General features: G+C 34.7%; 2 protein-coding genes and 1 long non-coding RNA gene across 4 annotated transcripts; all 3 read right to left on the bottom strand.

Annotated features, from left to right (window-relative positions):
* Positions 1-219: 219 nt before the first annotated feature.
* On the bottom strand, positions 220-2,283 carry LOC109183363. Of its 2 annotated transcripts, none has more exons than XR_002054529.1 (3): positions 1,996-2,283; positions 1,529-1,611; positions 220-464 (listed from the first exon to the last, which is right to left on the bottom strand). It is a non-coding gene; the product is annotated as an uncharacterized LOC109183363 (long non-coding RNA). The 2 variants fall into 2 exon arrangements; XR_002054528.1 differs by having other exon boundaries at positions 220-431.
* Positions 2,284-7,962: 5,679 nt separating this feature from the next.
* On the bottom strand, positions 7,963-9,944 carry LOC109183364 (SKP1-like protein 1B). Its single transcript, XM_019333445.1, has 3 exons — positions 9,577-9,944; positions 8,166-8,233; positions 7,963-8,056 (listed from the first exon to the last, which is right to left on the bottom strand). Exons 1-3 carry the CDS (start codon positions 9,862-9,864, stop codon positions 7,963-7,965), a joined length of 450 nt encoding a protein of 149 aa, XP_019188990.1. The 5' UTR covers positions 9,865-9,944.
* Positions 9,945-17,192: 7,248 nt separating this feature from the next.
* LOC109183362 lies at positions 17,193-18,141 on the bottom strand (the record flags this gene model as incomplete). Its single annotated transcript, XM_019333443.1, has 4 exons — positions 17,193-17,450; positions 17,532-17,675; positions 17,772-17,867; positions 18,039-18,141. Coding segments are annotated over 4 exons (601 nt in total), but the record flags the coding sequence as incomplete, so codon positions are not given.
* Between the last annotated feature and the right edge of the window lie 683 nt (positions 18,142-18,824).

Genomic DNA, 18,824 nt, shown 5'->3' with positions numbered 1-18,824 from the left:
TACTACTCAGTGTTCCGTACGCATGCTGTGCTCTTCAGCATAGACAACTTAGGGAATATTCTGTATATAAAATCAGAATTTGGCAGTATCATTTAAAAAAAACTACAAAGGGATGTTACTCTGAACTGCATGACACACAGTAAGCACTTAAATACTGAGTAGAATAATAGTATGAACTATGTTGCAAAGGTAGAAATCAAAATAGTGTGTCATAAAGACTCTAATAGTATATCTTCAAAGTACAAACAATAGAAATTGAAACAAAAACTACAGTTTTCTACTTGCAATTCAATCGTTCTGAGATGGATAAGTGATTGGATAGTAGCAACCCAGGCTCATTGTGATTGGGGTACATGAACTTCAATTTAAAGATACACGTGATAATTTCAAAGATCCATATTCAGACTCCTACTCAGTGTTAGGTAAGCATTCTGCGGTCCATAGTAGAGAACTTAATAAGTATTCTGTATATAGCATCAAAAGTAAATTTCATCATTTGCAAAAACTAGGATGTGATGTTAGTAAATAAGCAGGACACACAACAGACAAAACATACAAGTATCACATATATAAAGTAGATGTGAAACACTATGCAATTAGATGTGCGACAAAAGAAAGTACAAGTAGATAAAATTTAACCTGATAATTCAACTTGGATAAATTTCAATCATGCACATTAAAGGTGGGACAAAACTTTTAGTATCATACTATCATTACTAAGAAAGTCTAATGCTATGAGCAATTCCACCAAGAAATTGAAAGTATTTTGTAGGTAATCGGAGTATAAAACCGGCCACTCCAGCAAATACACCTCCAAATAGTGAACATACCCACCTTTGTAAGAAATTCATACACAAAAATGATCTGCATGTGCTTTCCAAGTCACTATTTCCAAAGATCCATACTCTAAGAGGACTTGGGATGTATTGATCATGTAGAAATCAAGCTTAAACTGTTAGGGTTGCCTGTATCTAATAAAATTAGGATGATTTGTTTCATAGAATATAAATTAATAGAATGATATAGTATAAAACTTACCTTGGCTGCAAGATTCAACTTAGAAAATTTCAGGAAACTGCTACAATCTACACATCTAAAATAGGGCTTGAAAAAACCACGAAAACTATGATATACGACCATATGCTCTTGCGATTGACAAGAATCGCAAGCGAGCTGTGTGGTATGGAGTAGGATTCGAGCTAAAATGGTGGAGTTTCAGAGTGACGAAACAGAAAGCGCAGAGACGATGAAGGTAAAGTGAACCTTCTGGAAATGGAACCGATGGATTGACAGAGATAGAGGCACGGTGACAATTGTATTTTAAAATATTATTAATATTAATAATTAAGACACAGTTTTCCAAATACATCAAACCAACTATATATATGTACTCCAAAATCAAGAGTTGCAGTTCCAAGTGACTCTAACATAATTAAAATACTATGAGCAAAATGCCTATATGGAGTTTAATTTTTGAAATTATATGGAGCAGAAAATAAGCTCAGATTTGGTAATGGAGAAACCATACCGCCATGGCTGCAGACCGGGAGTTTGCCCCGGGTCGGGTCCCTCCATCCCGATGAACTGTAGAAAAATCATCATCAACCCAGCCTACATAACCAATAATAATAGCTGAAACAACAACAACACAAACATGAACAGGAAACAGTTGATCCGAAGGTTCAAGCCGAATCTAACGTGGATAATTTCACTGCAAACCCGAGGTTTAATTAGATCATCAATGGCTGCCCATAAGATAAGCCGTAAAAATTCATAGCTTTGGAGTTGATGAATGGTGAATACGATCATTGTATGAGAGAACTAAACTAAATCTATTAAAAATATATATAGATTCAAGATGAGATGAAGGAGTTTACAGTGGACTATCCAGATTCGAATGCATGCAATTATCCCCTTAAACCAGAAAATTTTTCAATTTGAGAAAAATATTACCAATTTTATGACCATCAGAACAGACCCATATATCAAACGAACCTGCGTCTTGAATTTTCCAGATTTGGTAGGCCATATTCATCTTCTTCAATCTAATATACCTGACAAAACCACTCAGACAGTTGGAATTTCTGGATTGCTTCTCAGAGATTAGCTAGGAAAGAACCCTAACTTAAAAAAAAAAAAAAAAGAAAAAAAAAAGAAAAAAAAAAAGCAGTAGAGGTAGATCTCCAATGGAAAATATGTAGTGTGTAAATCACTAAACTTAGCTTAAGTATTGTGAGGAGTGTCTAGAGAGTTCTTAGTTTGTGAGCTTAAGAGAGGCGAGATGCAGAGGTGCAGTGAGTGAGAGTGAAGATGATTCTAGAAAGAATTAATTTCACTTTTGGTCCCACGACTTTAGAGGATCTATCACTTTTGGTGCACAACTTTAAAAGTTTTCAATTTTGGTGCCTAACTTTGTTGTTTTTATCAATTTTGGTCCTTTCAACCAAATTGACGACGAAATATTGCCGGATTTTATATTTTTAGGGGTAAAATCGTCATCCTAAGGAAACATCTTCAATATCTAAACAAAATCACTCTAAAATCATATCTATAGGTGTTTGATCGATGAGAATAATTGAGAAGACGGACAGAAACTAGACACAGATCTATGAGATTTATAGCATCGACGATTGCCAAACTCTTATATTTCTCTTAACATGATTTTTCTTTTGTTTAGATATTGAATATTTTTCTTTGGGATGACGATTTTGCCCCTAAAATGTAAAATTCGGCAATATTTCGCTGTCAATTTGGTCGAAAGGACCAAAATTGATAAAAACAACAAAATTAGACACCAAAATTGAAAAAATTTAAAGTTGTGCATCAAAAATGATAGAACCTCTAAAGTCGTCGGACCAAAAGTGAAATTAGTTCATTCTGAAAACTAAGCTATTAGTTCTGATTAGTATCTTATATTGTACTTTAATTGTGAAATTGAATTTCAATATAAAATTCAAATATTCCAAATTTAATAATATTGCAATATTACAAATTTTAATAATTTGTAATATTAATTTTAATAGTTTGTAATTTACGCTCAGATTCCATATATGTTTGTGTATAGATATTTAATTGTATAGTGGTTTTAGGCAAATTATGTTGTGCAACTGTGTGCATTATGCATGGTACATACGGAATTGGATCCATAATTTTTCTACTATAAATCCATACTTTTTATATTATAGATTCATAATTTCTATATTATAAATTCATAATTTTTGAACTCTATATTCACAATTACAGAACTCTATGTTCATAATTTTCAATATTTATATTCTCAATTGTTGAACTCTGTATTCACAAATCACTGAACTATATGTTCATAATTGATAACTATACAGTATAGAAATTATGAATCTATAGTATAGAAATTATGAATCTATAGTATGGAAATTATGAATTTATAGTTTAGAAACTATGAATCTACAGTATAGAAATTATGGATCTATAGTATAGAAATTATGGATCTATAGTATAAATTTTTGCAATTGATTACTTTTATGAAAATCAAATTTAATATAAAAACTACTAAACTTTTATTACTGTATAAGTCATATCCGTGCATCGCACATGTACAATAATCAAGTAGTACTCTATCTAACGTTAAGCGTTTTTATATAATTTAAATTTATTATAAGCCCGCAGAAGTTAAATACACACAATCTTTGTCTTTGCGTGCTTCTGATGGCGGCACCGCCGGGGGCCGCCGCGCCCCCTCACCGCACTTTTGCTGATATTCTATCGAAATCATCTGAATCCTCGCCTCTCCGGCCGCCGAGGCGTTATAAGGGTATGCCCGCGGTCTCCTTCTCAGACGACGACGTACAACAATTCTCTGAGAAGTTTCGTTTTGCACTAGTAGGCAAATTCGCAAAAAGTCGCCCGCCGATGGCTGATCTTCGCAAGACTTTTGACCAAATTGGCTTTGGTGGCGCCTTCACTCTAGGCCTGATCGATCAGAGGCACATTCTGATAAACTTTGATCATGAGATCGATTTCCAGCGCTGCTGGCTTCGAAAGACATGGTCGATCAAGGGATCCCTCATGCGAGTCTTTCGCTGGACGCCAGATTTTCGCCCGGATGTTGAGTCTCCCATTATTCCTGTTTGGCTAGCGTTGGAAGGCTTGCCGGCTCATCTCCACGACAAGCGGGCCATTTACTCGATTGCTAATCTGGTGGGCAACCCCCTTAAAGTCGACACCTCCACCTTAGTACCTAACCGCCCGTCGGTAGCTAGGGTGTGTGTGGAGCTCAACGTAAGTTTACCTCTCGTCGAACAAGTCTGGATCAATAATGGCTCTTACGGAGGTTTTACGCAGAGGATAGTCCATGAATTTGTACCACCATATTGCTTGGGGTGCCGAAAATTTGGGCATCAGGACTCAGAATGCCGTTCTCAATCTTCAATTCATCGTGATGCTCCCACTGGCCATCAGAATGAACCAGCGCCCCTCAAACAGCCGCATATTGTCCCTCCGAGAAAAAGATGGCGTCTAGTAAATCATTCAGCATACAATGCGCTTCGACCGACAGGTGGTCGCTGTCTTTCCGCCTCCTGTATCTGGGGCGGGGGGCTGCCTTCAAAAGTGTCTATTTTCATGTGGAGATTGCTACGCCGTTTGCTGCCGTTTCCAGATACTCTACAGCGGTTTGGTTTTTCAATGCCCTCGGTATGCCCATTTTGCCGGAGGGATTCTGCCAGTCTAGATCACTGCCTCCTCAGTTGTGCTAGCGTACAAGATGTCTGGATTTATTTTGCTGATATTTTTGCATTGTCGAGGGCCGTTGCCAGCTCGATACGTTCGCAGTGTCACTCATGGTGGTTATTGGCTCCAGCCAGATCTGCTACAATGTTTTATGCGCAACTGCTCCCCTGCCTCATCTTATGGTTCCTATGGAAGGCCTACAATGTCTGCCTTCACGAGGGTACTGCTTTTTCACCAGCCGGCTCCATTCACATGATTAAGAGGGAGGCCTTTTTAATATCTCTGTCTCACCCGATTAAAAAGAGTGGGGGCAATGGTGACTTCCTTGTATCGGCTGGTCTCGTTACGGGCTTTGCTGCCCCGCTGCAGCGTACAACAATTTGGGTAAAATGGCTTCACCCACCCGAAGGAAGATTGAAATTAAACACAGATGCTATTTTTTCGGATGCTGGGGCAGCGGGTGGAGCATGCGTTCGGGGATCTCGTGGCCAACTGATTGTAGGCTTATGCTTCCGCTTTGAGGCCTCGTCAGCCATGGAAGCGGAAACTCTATCTCTTCAGCTGGCTGTACAATGGTGTGCTGCCTTTGCCATGGCTCCTTTTGCTGTGGAAGTCGACTCTCTCTCTCTTGCCAACTTGATCTCTGCGCACGATACAAGGATTCCTTGGAGAATTGAGCCAGCAGTTTCTTACGTTCGATCCACTCTTAGTTTATGGGGTTCCAGTATTCGACATATTTACAGGGAAGCCAATCACGTTGCGGACGCTCTTGCAACAGCTGGCCTCGGTTTTAACACTTCAAAAATTTTTCATACTTTACACTCACTGCCTTCTGCGGCTAAGCTGGCCTTATTTTTTGATGTAAGGGGTTTTGCCACGCATCGGGCTATTCGTCGCCAATAAAACATGTTTTTCGTTGAAAAAAAAAAGTTAAATACACACACACACACATATATGGGAAAAAGTTTCCATGCGATAGATTCATATCATAATAATATATTTTATTATTAACATTTGCTTATTTAATATAATTATAAACAGTTAATGAAGGGTAATTGTACTATACCCAACTACTCCATCACCAATATTTGCAATCCACAATGATTGTGTAACAAATAAGTTATCATTTACAAAAATAAGCCACCACCCAACGATTAATTAAAAGTAATAATTACAAATTAAAAGTATTTAAGTATAGCAAATTTTACTTGGTGTGGGAGTATAGTTTTGCTCTGAAAATCTAGAATGACACAATCCTCCAAGTAAAATTTGTTATACTTAAATATTTTTAATTTGTAGTTATTACTTTTAATTAATCGTTGGGTGGTGGCTTATTTTTGTAAATGATAACTTATTTGTTACACAATCATTGCGGATTGCAAATATTGGTGATGGAGTAGTTGGGAATTCATCTGACGGTGAAGTCGATATTACTATTCCCGACCATTTTTTGTTGCACTGTAATGATGATCCCATTGGTACAATTGTTGATAGCACATTTCTTATGTTTTGTAGTGGTAACACTGATTTCAACTATTTTCATAATCATGCTATTTTGACTCCAACTCTAGATGTAGTATATAAATTTTAACCGCATTAGTTCACACAAATTGTAACATAACATACACACAATTAATACTTTTTAATTTACATACCGTGCAGCGCACGGGTCAAATACTAGTAGTTCGTAATAACATAAAGAAGTAAACAGTCCGACTCGGCGACTCCACTCGCACACCAGTCAGGCCACGATCTTTGATCCACGCGAGGGCTTCTCGAACTGCGTACGTAGTGGTTCTTGGATGCATTGTAGAGGGCCACTTCCAGCTGCCTTGAAGCCTAATAGGTGGTTCCCGATTGAGCCAATTGTAGATGGCTAGCAACTATTAACATAAAATGGGCAATTTATATCCTGCACCACGGTGCGCGTTGCATTGTGCGCTCAGATGCAAAACGACGTCGTTTCAATTTTTATTTTTATTTTTGAAATTTCCCGTCCCAGTGTTTGGCAATTAATATAATTTTTCTTAAAAAAAACTCATGTTAAAAAATGTACATAATGTTATACTAGAATACACATAATTGTATACATGAATGTACATAATTATATAACAAAATATACATATTCTTTTTTAAAAGATAATACACATAATCTAACATAATACATAATAAACATAAACTTTTATCATAATACACATCAACTCTTGACATAATACACAACAATTTCATGATTCAGATGTACATAATTGTATAAAAAGAATGTACATAATTGTATAAAAAATGTACATAATTGTATGAACAAATATACATAATTGTAGGAACAAATATACATAATCACAACAACTTCCTACCGCGCCTCCCAAAACGACGTCGTTTTGGGAGGCGCGCGGCGCAGTGCTACGCGCGCCGTGGTGTAGGGTATAACGATTGCATAAAATGACATATTCTAGCCTTTTCGGGTAACAAAAGATTATAGGTCCAATTGTTACCAATGATTTGGAGGTTATTGCACATAAATAGAGTTTATTCTGTGTGCATTCTTATATAGTAGGTAAATCTTTGAAATGGACCATGGTATGAGCTCTGTTTTAATTTCATTTTTCTCACACACTAATTTCATGTATCATTTTATACGCATCCAAAACACATTCATATTTGATAAAATGCATATCTGTATATAAGCTCTTTACTATTCAAACTCATTTTATACATACAATAGGTTCATTATAACAAAACTAACGTATCATTTTAATTATATTACATGATCATTTGACAATATACATATTTGAGGCGTATTATGATAGTCCACAACTGTGTGGATATGGCCTATATCATCGATTGCATATATATAGTAACTGGGGGTTTTCTAAATAGACAAATTTCAATTTTCCAGACTCGTAATGTGGTACAAAGTTGAACGCAGTTCAACTATGATCTAAAATTCCAGTTGCAAGTGCTTCATTTGGTAACACAAAACCTATAACAAAGCCACTGGGGAGCCTGCAGTAAGTCTCCTAATATAATCTTTTCTAAGCTGCTTAGCATATGCTATAAGCACTATATTTTCCATAGCAAGTTCATAGAGATCACCAAAAGGAACAGAATTCAGGATAGTGTCAATATGTAAGAACAAAGGCACAGTACGATCATGAAATATAGCATTCAGTGAATCAAACAAATGATTAAAACCAACTATCCAGCAGCATCTGCAGGCATGACTCAGAACCAGCCATAAATGGAGAGAGTTATAGCATATCACTCAAAAGCCCACTGGTTCTCCCGACAGATCTCCTCTTCCTCCTCGGGGGTAAAGTCATCCATGATGTTAAATATCTTGCGAGTATCTCTTCTGGAAATTGTCATTCTTCTCGGGGGTAAATTTATGCAAGATGTTAAAGGGCTTGTGTGGATCTCTTGTGGAGATTACCATTCTTGCAAAATTCTTCCGGAGAATAGACCTTGATCGTTTCCGCCAAGTTGAGCAACTCAGTTTCAAAAGGCCCCTAATACACAAGTAGTTCGCAGCCTAAAAGATCAAATAACAATCATAAGGATAATATGTACTGTTTAATTACTAACAGGGGGGAGAATGGAAAATTAAAGAACAAAAAGACAGAAAATGCATTTACTTACATTTGAAAAACAGAAAACAGAGAAGGGAGAAAGGAAAACTAAAAACTAAAGTAAACATAAGTATTACATTCATCATAAAATGTAATCATTGATACAATTTTAATCATAAAAACCACCAGGCTAAACATTTGAAATGAAGAAACTCATCATTGCACTACCTTTTAGTTTAAAAAGGGAACCAAGTATTAATTAATTTTTTTCACAAGAAAAATAATAAGATGAACTCAGTTCTAAAGAGTCAAGACTAGCAACTATTTCAATGTTTTCCAGTAGTTCCAAGTGTGATAATCATCTTAGCTACAGTAGATGAGGCTAAGCATGTACTGATATGCTTGAATAACAATCGTTATTCATAATCTATACTTACATGTCAGATGTCACAAGAGAATCAGCTGAAAACACCCATCATATACCACATCAGTCTGAATACTAACGTATTCATTAACTTTTTTCACAATTAAAGAAAAAAAAAAAACAATAAACTCAACTCTCAAAACTATGCTAGCACAACTGTTTCAATGTTTTGCAATGGAGATTTCAAGTGTCATCTTAGCTACAGTAGATGATGTCATGATGCTAACCATGTACTGATATGCTTGAATAACAATTGTCATTTGTCATCCATACTTGAATGTCACAATAGAATAAGCTGAAAACACCAATCATATGCCATATCAGTCTGAACACAAAGTATTCATTTTCTTTTGTTTTTTTTTTCCACAAGGAAAAAAAAGAAGAAGAAAAAGAAGATAAACTCAGCTCTTAAAACTAGCACAATTGTTTCAATGTTTTGCAATAGAGCTTTCAAGTGTCCGATATGCTTTAATAACAATTGTTATTCATCATCTATACTTGCATGTCAACAGAAAACAACAATCAAATACTACATCAGTTGAACACTAACATCATTTAGCATTCAGTGGTATAACTATCTTCTTTTTATGGGAATGAAGAGGAGAAAATTCAAAATTAGTATACTACCTAATCAATTACACCTAACACAACTTCTAGTAATCAAGAAACCAGCCTTTCATGAAACGGAGAGATCTGAGCTAAAATCAAGAACAGTTAAAACATAACAGTCAAAACGAAGCAACTAGCGTAGAGTTCCTACTATTTCACAGTAATAAGCAAGCTAATAATCATCGATATGCAATGCAAATACAAATAATGTAATCACAACAAACAAACTTGGGGAATATAAATGATTTTAAAGCTTCAGAATCATAAAATTACCAGTATCAGGTCGCAGAGAGTAGTCTGGTCGACTCTAATAAAGTCTATGTCGAATGAAATAAGCTCATTCACACTCGAAACCACGGCGTGCTTCTTACAGTATTCAAGCACCATTGCGAGGATCTTTCCGGTAACGTTCGGAAGGGGAATGCAGTTCTCGGCGCAATCGTCTCTGATCATGTGCTTTAAAGTTTCCGACTGCTGAGCCACAGTCTCCGACAGCTCGAACACCTCTCCATCGGAACTTCTCACCGTCACCTTCTTCTCCTCCGCAGCCTCCGACGACATCGTTGCGATAGCAGTTAGCGATTGTGGGGAATTTTGGGGGGAAATGGACACAGCAAATTTGCGATTATGAGCTTTGAGCCATTTTGTAGAAAGATTTTATAGAAGCGGTGAAGCGGTTATACTCCAAACTAATTATCACTTTGTTATAACTTATAACTGATCTAACCCCTAATCGTATTTTTAAAAAATCAAGACTTCAAAAAAAAATTAAAAAATCTAAACTTGGGTGGTGCCATGACTGCCATCCCTTGGCAAATATACAATACTACAATGTACACCATTACAGTAAATTTATACCGACACTAAGATTGATTATTAATGTATGTTCAACTTTAATATATTGAGTTATAGTACATTAAGAATAATTATATATATATATATATATATATATATATATATATATATATCAAAATATAATAAATTTATATATAATAAATTTGTAATATATTAAAAATAAAAAATGATTGTATTTGAACCTAGTAATCACCCTTCCTTTTCTAGTATTATTTGTAATGAGTTAATGCCAGCTAAAGTTCTTCGAGTTTAGTGGATTTGCTATCTATCGTCCTAAACATTAATAACACTATGTTGTTCTAATAGAAAGATTAAGTTACCGTCAATAATGATCATCCCTCCAAGCAAATTATATGACCTATTCTTTGTAAAAAGTAAAAAAGGGACAAGTTTCTTGGAAAACATTAGGACATAACAATATGTTATGTTTTATTTCAATAGGTGGCAAGGTTGACAAGTGTATAAATTAAACAGTGGAAATGCCCCACAAATATTTAAGATCAATGATCAAAATGGAAACGTCCAGACTCTAGAGTTTCTTAATGAGTTGCGAGCATCGAGTATTCCAAACCATGCCTTAACATTGAAAGTTGCATCATTTGTAGTGTTGTTGTGGAATATAAATCACTCAATAGGCTTATGCAATGGTACGAGATTGGTTATTACAAGATTGTTCGACCATGTTATTGATGCCAAAATAATGACTGGTGACAATGCATGAAGTACACGACCAATTGTATGTGACCGCGTCTAGAGTTAGCAACCCTAAGGGACTAAAAATTTAAATTTGTAATGATCTTAATAAGAGTTGTACTTCAACCACTAATGCGGTTTACCATGAAATTTTTAATAATTAGTAAATAAAATATTAATTTTAAACATTAATATTATAACTCTTATCTATTGTTTTTCTAAATAATAAGATTACCTACTTACAAGATTTTTTTACTGTTTTAATATCCACTGATAACCTTTTGCGAGGTCATGTGTATAATTTAATTTGACATATACATTCGCTTCGTTTATTACATTAACATTTTAAATTAAAATATAATTTCTAGACCGTGCATCGCACGGGTATAATGCTTTATATATATATATATATATATATATATATATATATATATATATATAAAATAATGTGGGCCCGGGTGACAGGGGTCCCAGAATAATTTGCGATTAGATAGCAAATAGCAAGTCCCTACCCACCATATTTTCCTTTGCATCAAATCAAAGGCAGAGAAGAAAATGGCAAAGAAATTACAAAGTTGGTGTCAATAGCATTGGTTAGGGGTTGTGAGTTCAGAACTACTCGATGGTGAAATTGTGAGTTCAGAACTAGTCGATAGTGAGAATCGAAGATGATGAACCTGTGATTGGAGATGGAAACTGAGGTCTGTGAGTTAACTGGCTTTTTATTCGGATTGATAGTCTTTTCCATTAATTTTTTTTCTTTTAATTTTTGAATTAAAAAATCTATGTTAACATCCTTCCGCAGTGGGGAATACTTTGAAGAGATCACTGCTAGGACAAACAGGCAAACGCCTAAGGACATCAGCAACTGAGGATGTAGGCACTAATGAGGAGGTGGAGCAGATGTTCGATGAGGCTGATGGTTCTGGTGCTAATCCAGCTGAGGAAGAACTTTCTCATTTTCAGAAACAATTGTTGGCCAAACTAGATATTATGCTAGCGGAACAGCAGAATCAACGCGCTGCGATAAGTCAATTGCACAAATCTTGCACCCAACCAACATTGAAGCTAAGACACATAAATTAATCACAACTAAAACACATTCTCACAACTAAAACACAATCATTCACTCAACCTTTGAGAAATTAAGAACATAGCTACAACACACAGCAGCAGATGCATTTTCAACTAATAATTTCACCTATCTGAAAATAAAAACATAAAATATAAAAGAAATAGAGGAATAAATAATATTAAACTATGAAGAATATTTGTATTGATGACTTTTAAAATAGAAATGGTAGCCAATATACATACCAGCTACCAATATTTTTCTAATTATATCACTAATACGAAATACTTTTTCTAGTTTAATATTATTATTATACTTATTTATTGTTTTTTTTTAAGTATATGTTCATGCATGCATATTTAATGGGTGGTACCTATTGGACAATATTTAATTTTTAACACATGATCTTGGTTTAGCATAATTTTGAAATAAATTAGTAAATATATATACCTAGCTAACAGGGCTAGTCGATCTAATAGGTCCGATCATGAGGGAGGATGCATGAGTCGAGCTATAGTGGGGCAGCTGCCCCCCTCCCCCACCCCACCCCCATATATAGCCCTAGTAATTATATATATATATATATATATATATATATATATATATAATATATATATATATATATATAGAGTACATGTTTAGGTATAATTATAAAATATATATAAAAGTAACGAAAAGATAAGTTAGTCAAGTTGGTAAGGTATGCGTGCAACTTATGTAAGGTCATGTGTAGTGCTTGCTAGTTTTACTTACATTTATTATGTATTTTATTTTTTCACCCATAACCAACAATGGTCATTTTTTAAATATATTTTTTCACCATATCTAACCATTATCATTTTTGTAATATAATAATAATGAGATGTGTGATACATAATGTGTTTTGTTATGATTGTTTTTATAACGTTTTGATATATTTTATTTTTCATCTATATCCAACAATATTTCTAGTTATGTTTCCTATGTGTTTTATTTATTTTTTAAAATTATCTCTTTTGTTTTAATATTTGCCCCCACTAAAAAAATTTTATGGCTCCGCCCATGGGAGGAAGGGTATGTTTGGAGAGAGTAAGGCACAATGATATGCTCCCAAACCACAATTGAAGAAGAATGATGAACGACTAATTTGATAAGCATTATCCATGGTCACCCTGCACATGCTTCGATACAAGAAGGCAAGAATATCACTACCCCAAATATAGTCGTTGGCAGTTTGCAAATCTCTAAGGTAGTGTAAGAAACATTGTCTCACCTTGTTGTTCGACGTGTCGGGGAATAATGCTTCACCTAGTAATTGCATGATATGTAAACTGAGTCATGTTTTCCATGTCTTCATCAGTTGAATATAATGCTTTGTCAGAGGTCGCGCATTCTGTCATAGACATCAAGATCCCTTGTGTTGGTCTAAGAAACATAGTCCCACCATGTTGCATTATTTGACATACATGTCGGGGAATAACATTTCACCTAGTAATTGCATGATACACAGTCGGGGCCATGCATGCATTGCAAGTCTTCATGAGTTGAATGTTTCTGTTAGTAGTGTCGGGTTTTGTATAATTGAGGATCAAACAAGATGTGCCAAAAATTGAGTTAGATGTTTGCTTTGCATTTTCCTGAAGGATTTGAAGCTCCAAACCCAATTGGAGGACACGAAGCCAGTGTAACCCTTTCATTTGACATAGTGCACCATCCATTCCCAAAGTGCGCATTGATGGCATATGTCATGACCTCCTCGGCATTATTAGGCCTAACAATAACTCAATTTCCTACACGTCTCGTTTGATCCTGACATGTCTACAAAATTCGCAACCACTAACAAAGCATTCAGATGGTAAAGACATAGAGTGCATGACTCAGTTGCGTATCATGCAATTATTAGCGTGAGTGGAGTGTTATTCTCCGACACGTCGAACAACAATGTAAGACTATTTTTCTTAGACTACATTAGAGATTTGCAAAGTGCCACTAACTACGGTTGGGTAGTGTTGTTCTTGCCTTCTTGTACTGAAGCATGTGTAGGGTGACCATGGATAATGCTTGTCTAATTGGCAGTTCCTCATTCTTCTTCAATTGTGGGTTTGGTTACTATCAAGCTTTTCTTCAAAGCACCTATACAGTCTATATCCAATAATGAATATTTTATTTCGAGATTAAGAGTGTACCTTGATAGTAAATTACAGTTTTTTTCAACAACCGATAGTAGGTTTCAGGTCAATCTCGTCACTCCCTTATCTATGTCTATGCATATTTTACTTCGAGATTAAGAATAGCTTGATAGTAAACTACACTTTTTCTCCGCAAATCTTCTTGAGTAAAAGACTCATGCTGGATAATTTTTCCTAGTGTAAGTTAATTTTATTTAAAGAATATTCTAACTTTCTATATTAACTATTTTCTTGTAATTTTCTTATATAGTTTCTTTAGTCTATATACCTTTTAACTTCCAACCATTTTTACATCTTTTTGTTTAACTAAGGATCGTGTTTAACCAAGGATTAAAAAAAAAATAATGCTTTGCCTGAATCATGGGCTAGAAGATTTAGTGCGGAATTGGTTTTAATTTGGTAATCCTCACCTTAAATGCATTGATAGTTTAAATTTGATCAAATTCAAAGTTAATTCTTTTGTATTAGTAGCACATCCTCTCTATGATTCAAGTCTCGCCAAAGAATCTGAGTGTGTTAATCCATATATTTTTATGAGTATTTAATTTAGCATCTTCTTTTTTTTTTTTTTTTTTTTTTTTTTTTTAAGATAGTGCAATTAGGTCCCCTAAGTAAAAAAAAAAAAAAAAAAGAAAAAAAGAAAAAAAAAAGCTCCATTCAGATCTTCTAAACCTGTAAAATAGCTCAATTGAGTCTAAAGGAACATGTATAGCAGGTTTAATTCATCCCAAGGTGACACATGTCACTTTTAAAATATTTTTTTATTTTTATTCTATAAAAAACTTTTTATTTATTATTAAAAATAATAAATAAAAATAAAATTAGTCAACGGGTTTCTGGGCCAGAGGACAGCCACGGCTGTCAACATGAGGTGCATATCTGGACCATCAAAAACGGCCGGGAACAAGGGCGATGGTCATGGCTGTCGCCCCTGGTTCCAAAACGGCCATGGACGACCATGGTTGTCCGGGCCGTCACCAGCCAACCATGACGATCTAAAAAAATTTGAATTCGTTGTCAAATCTCTAATGTAGTCTAAGAAACATAGTCTCGATCACCTTGTTGTTCAACGTGTTGGGGAATAACACTTCACCTAATAATTGCATGATACGTAACTGAGTCATGTTTCCCATGTCTTCATCAGTTGAATGCTTTGTCAACGATCACGAGTTCTATAGACATATATCAGGATCAAATCTTGCACTGAAGCCGCCCAAATTAATCACGCACTAAACATTATAGCTATTAAACACACTTTGAAATCATGCACAAACTCGACCTGCATCATATTGATGAATTTCCAAACCATCTCTACCCATCCTACTTAATTATGCTATATATGCATAACCCTCACCTGGCCTGCATTAATCAAACCAAATTTTCTTGCACATGCTTTGATACAAGAAGCCAAGAACAACAATGTCCCAACTGTACGTAGTCGTTGGCACTCTAAAATCCCTTATGTGATCTAAGAAACATAGTCCCACCATGTTGCATTGTTTCAGTTCAAATTCGAGTGAAAACTACTACAATAAATTAATTATTACTCCATATATTGCAAGTATGACTTCTTCTTCTCCGACCAACGAAGCCATGTCCACTTATGTGTCATCTTTGGTTGGCTTCTTCATTCCTCGGCTTCTTGCATCAGATGCCTCCGTAATGTATGGTTCCACAGTACTTCAAATAATTCTATACATACTTCTCATTCAGGTGAATTCCCAGCCCCATGCAAGCATGCACACGACAGGCTTCTAGATCAGGCCGAGATTACAAGTCACCCTCAACAGCTTCAGTCTACGTACATTCTATGGGCAGGACAAGAGGGTTTTGAGTGTGAGGAAAATAAGAATGAGCTGTATCAACACTATTGTTTGTATATATATATATATATATATATATATATATATATATATATATATATATATATATATATATATATTAGGTTCGGGTTCTGGTGCGCTTGGCACTATTAGGTGTGGATGTGCTGTTGTAAAGATAAGTTAAAATATCTTCACCGTTGATCTCAAAGATCTAAATTCACGTATTTTTCTTGTATTCGCGTACGGAGGGACAAATTAGTAATTTTGAATAAATTAACTTTCATCGCTGTTCTCCATCGTCGTTCGCATTGCCGGCGACTTTGTTTTTGTTTTTCAAAGAATCGTTCAGTTGTCTATCTTCTCCCAGTCGTTTAGCATTGCGGTGTCCATTGTTGTTGTTTCCAAATCTTTTTCCATTCTCTGTCGCTATATTGTATTTATTTGTCGTGGATCTACATTTGTTCTTTTTCATCTCAGAAAACTGATCTTGTTTATTTGGTTATGAAAATGGAGCACGTTAAGTTATATTTTTGAAGCACACTGCGTAATACGTGCACGCATAGTAAGTGTTAGACGGACCGACGCTCATGAAAGATATATGAGACGCATATTAAACATATAAGAGACGCATATTAAAGAGATCTGACACACATATTAAAGGGATATGAGACGCATATTAAAGAGTTATGAGAGATGATTTATTTTAATTGGTACTCAACTCAACGCACATCAAGATTTGAGGTCCCGCATGTTGTACTTTAATGACACGCATTTAATGGTGAATTTGAACGCACATTAATTTATTTGAATTTGTATTCTTTTTTTTTATATTTGTTTTTAATAATTATTATTTTCCACGTTATTTTATTATGTAAATGAACGCACAGTAAGATATGAACTTACGCAAGTTGTAATGTAATTTTTATACCGAATATCAACACATATTAACTTTGTTTTATAAACATGTTAAGAGTTTTTATGTTTATTTTTTTTCTTTATTTTATTCAATTACTTATTTATGACGAAAATGAACGCACATTAAATTTTTTATAAAGCACGTTCAATGCTAAGTGGACGCATATTATGATTATCATTTGTATTAATTAATAAGGTGATTTTTAATATGCGTCCATGCCACATATAATTTGCGTGAAAATATATATTAATGTGTTTGAAAACCAAAGGAGTTTATATCAAGATGTTGAACTACTGTAATGTCATAAAACCTTTAACACTAAAAAATATTCACTATTTTTCGTCTTTAATACCAGCCTTTAATCAAGACAGTTCATTGATTTCAGCAGTTAAAATTGCTGTTATGTATTTGACCCTGAGGTCTGCAAGATCTGATTGTTTATTTTTACTACTGTCATCTCCCATGTATGTTTGCATGATGCACATTGTAAATACTCCAGAATCGTCTTTCTTCTCGGTATCACTCCATTGCATTAGCATTCGCTGAGGTGTAATCTTTTTTAGTCTGTTTGCAGCACTGTATGAATCCCTCTGGTTCAAATATCTCACAAAGTAGTCTTTCTGCAGATTAATAGAAAAGCATTAAAAACAGAAAAAACTACACTTCATAAAATGTTTTAAAATGTGTGACTTAGTACTCACCAAAAGAAATGGTATATCACCATATTTGGCAATACCAGCACCATCAGCAGAAGAGTTGCCAAGTATGTGTATGGATGTTTGATAAACATCCAAATCAATGCAGATGACATATATTTGATCAGTTGCAATGACTGGGAAAAAGAACTGCATTTTGTACATGTTAGTTCGGAGAAGTTATAAATTCAAATGTAATGTAAGTATGTAGAATTTAATTTACCAAACGATAGTTTGTAGGGTCACAGTAGCAGTGTCAATGTCATGATTAACACTTTCTTGAAACTTTTCATACAGTTGATCAGTATTGTATGCAGCTGGTTTATACACAATAGAAGATGCCTACAGGAGTATGATCTTGTCAGGAATGCAGTATGTGCTCAAGAAATTTGTTAATGGCATGAAATCGTAAATCAATAATAAAATAACTTACAACTGGTGTTGTTGAGAAAAGAATCTTCTTTTGTTAGGATACTTAAAGGTGTAGGTCTCCATGCTATTTAGAATTAAAACCCAAGTATCCAAAACACCAGCTTCTACACGTTCACCCTTCCTCAATGACCTCAACTCAATCATCAGTAAACGTTTCTCTCCATGTTTAAAAGCAAATTCACGCCTACAAAAAATATCAGATATGAAGTAAAAAAATCAATAAGTAAATAAATAAAAATGCAAACTTAACTTGTACAATTAATATGGGTGTGTCTTTCTACAAAAATACATGTACCTTAAGTTTTAACAACAATTCACATTAAATAAACAATCAAGTAAATTAAGAACAAAACTCACACATTTTAAGAACAAGACTCACACACATTAACCAGAAAACTCACGCACATTAAGCACACAAATCATTCAATTTAAACTTTTAACATTTGACACAACTTGCACTAAGTAGACACTGACGCACATTAAGTATAAAACTCACGCACACTAGGCATTACAGATACGCACATTAAGCATTACACAACGCACATTAATCAGAAATCTCAGGGCACATTAAGTATAAGACTCACACATCTTAGGAACAAGAATGAAACACCTTAATCACAAAATTCACGCACATTAAGCACACAAATAATGCAATTTAAAGTGTTAAAAACTCACACAACAACCCATGCTAAGTTGACAGTGACGCACATTAAGCATAAATCTCACGCACCTTAGGCATTACAAAAACGCACATTAAGAATTACACAAACGCATATTAATCAGAAATCTCAAGCACATTAAGTATAAGACTCACACACATTATTAACATCTTATAGCACACGGGGAACACTAACATGTTATGAAACT

Source organism: Ipomoea nil, unplaced genomic scaffold (assembly GCF_001879475.1).
Source record: "Ipomoea nil cultivar Tokyo-kokei standard unplaced genomic scaffold, Asagao_1.1 scaffold1117, whole genome shotgun sequence".
Lineage (NCBI taxonomy): Eukaryota > Viridiplantae > Streptophyta > Magnoliopsida > Solanales > Convolvulaceae > Ipomoea > Ipomoea nil.
The sequence above is the reverse complement of the archived record's forward strand: the minus strand, read 5'-3'. Positions and strand labels throughout refer to the sequence as shown.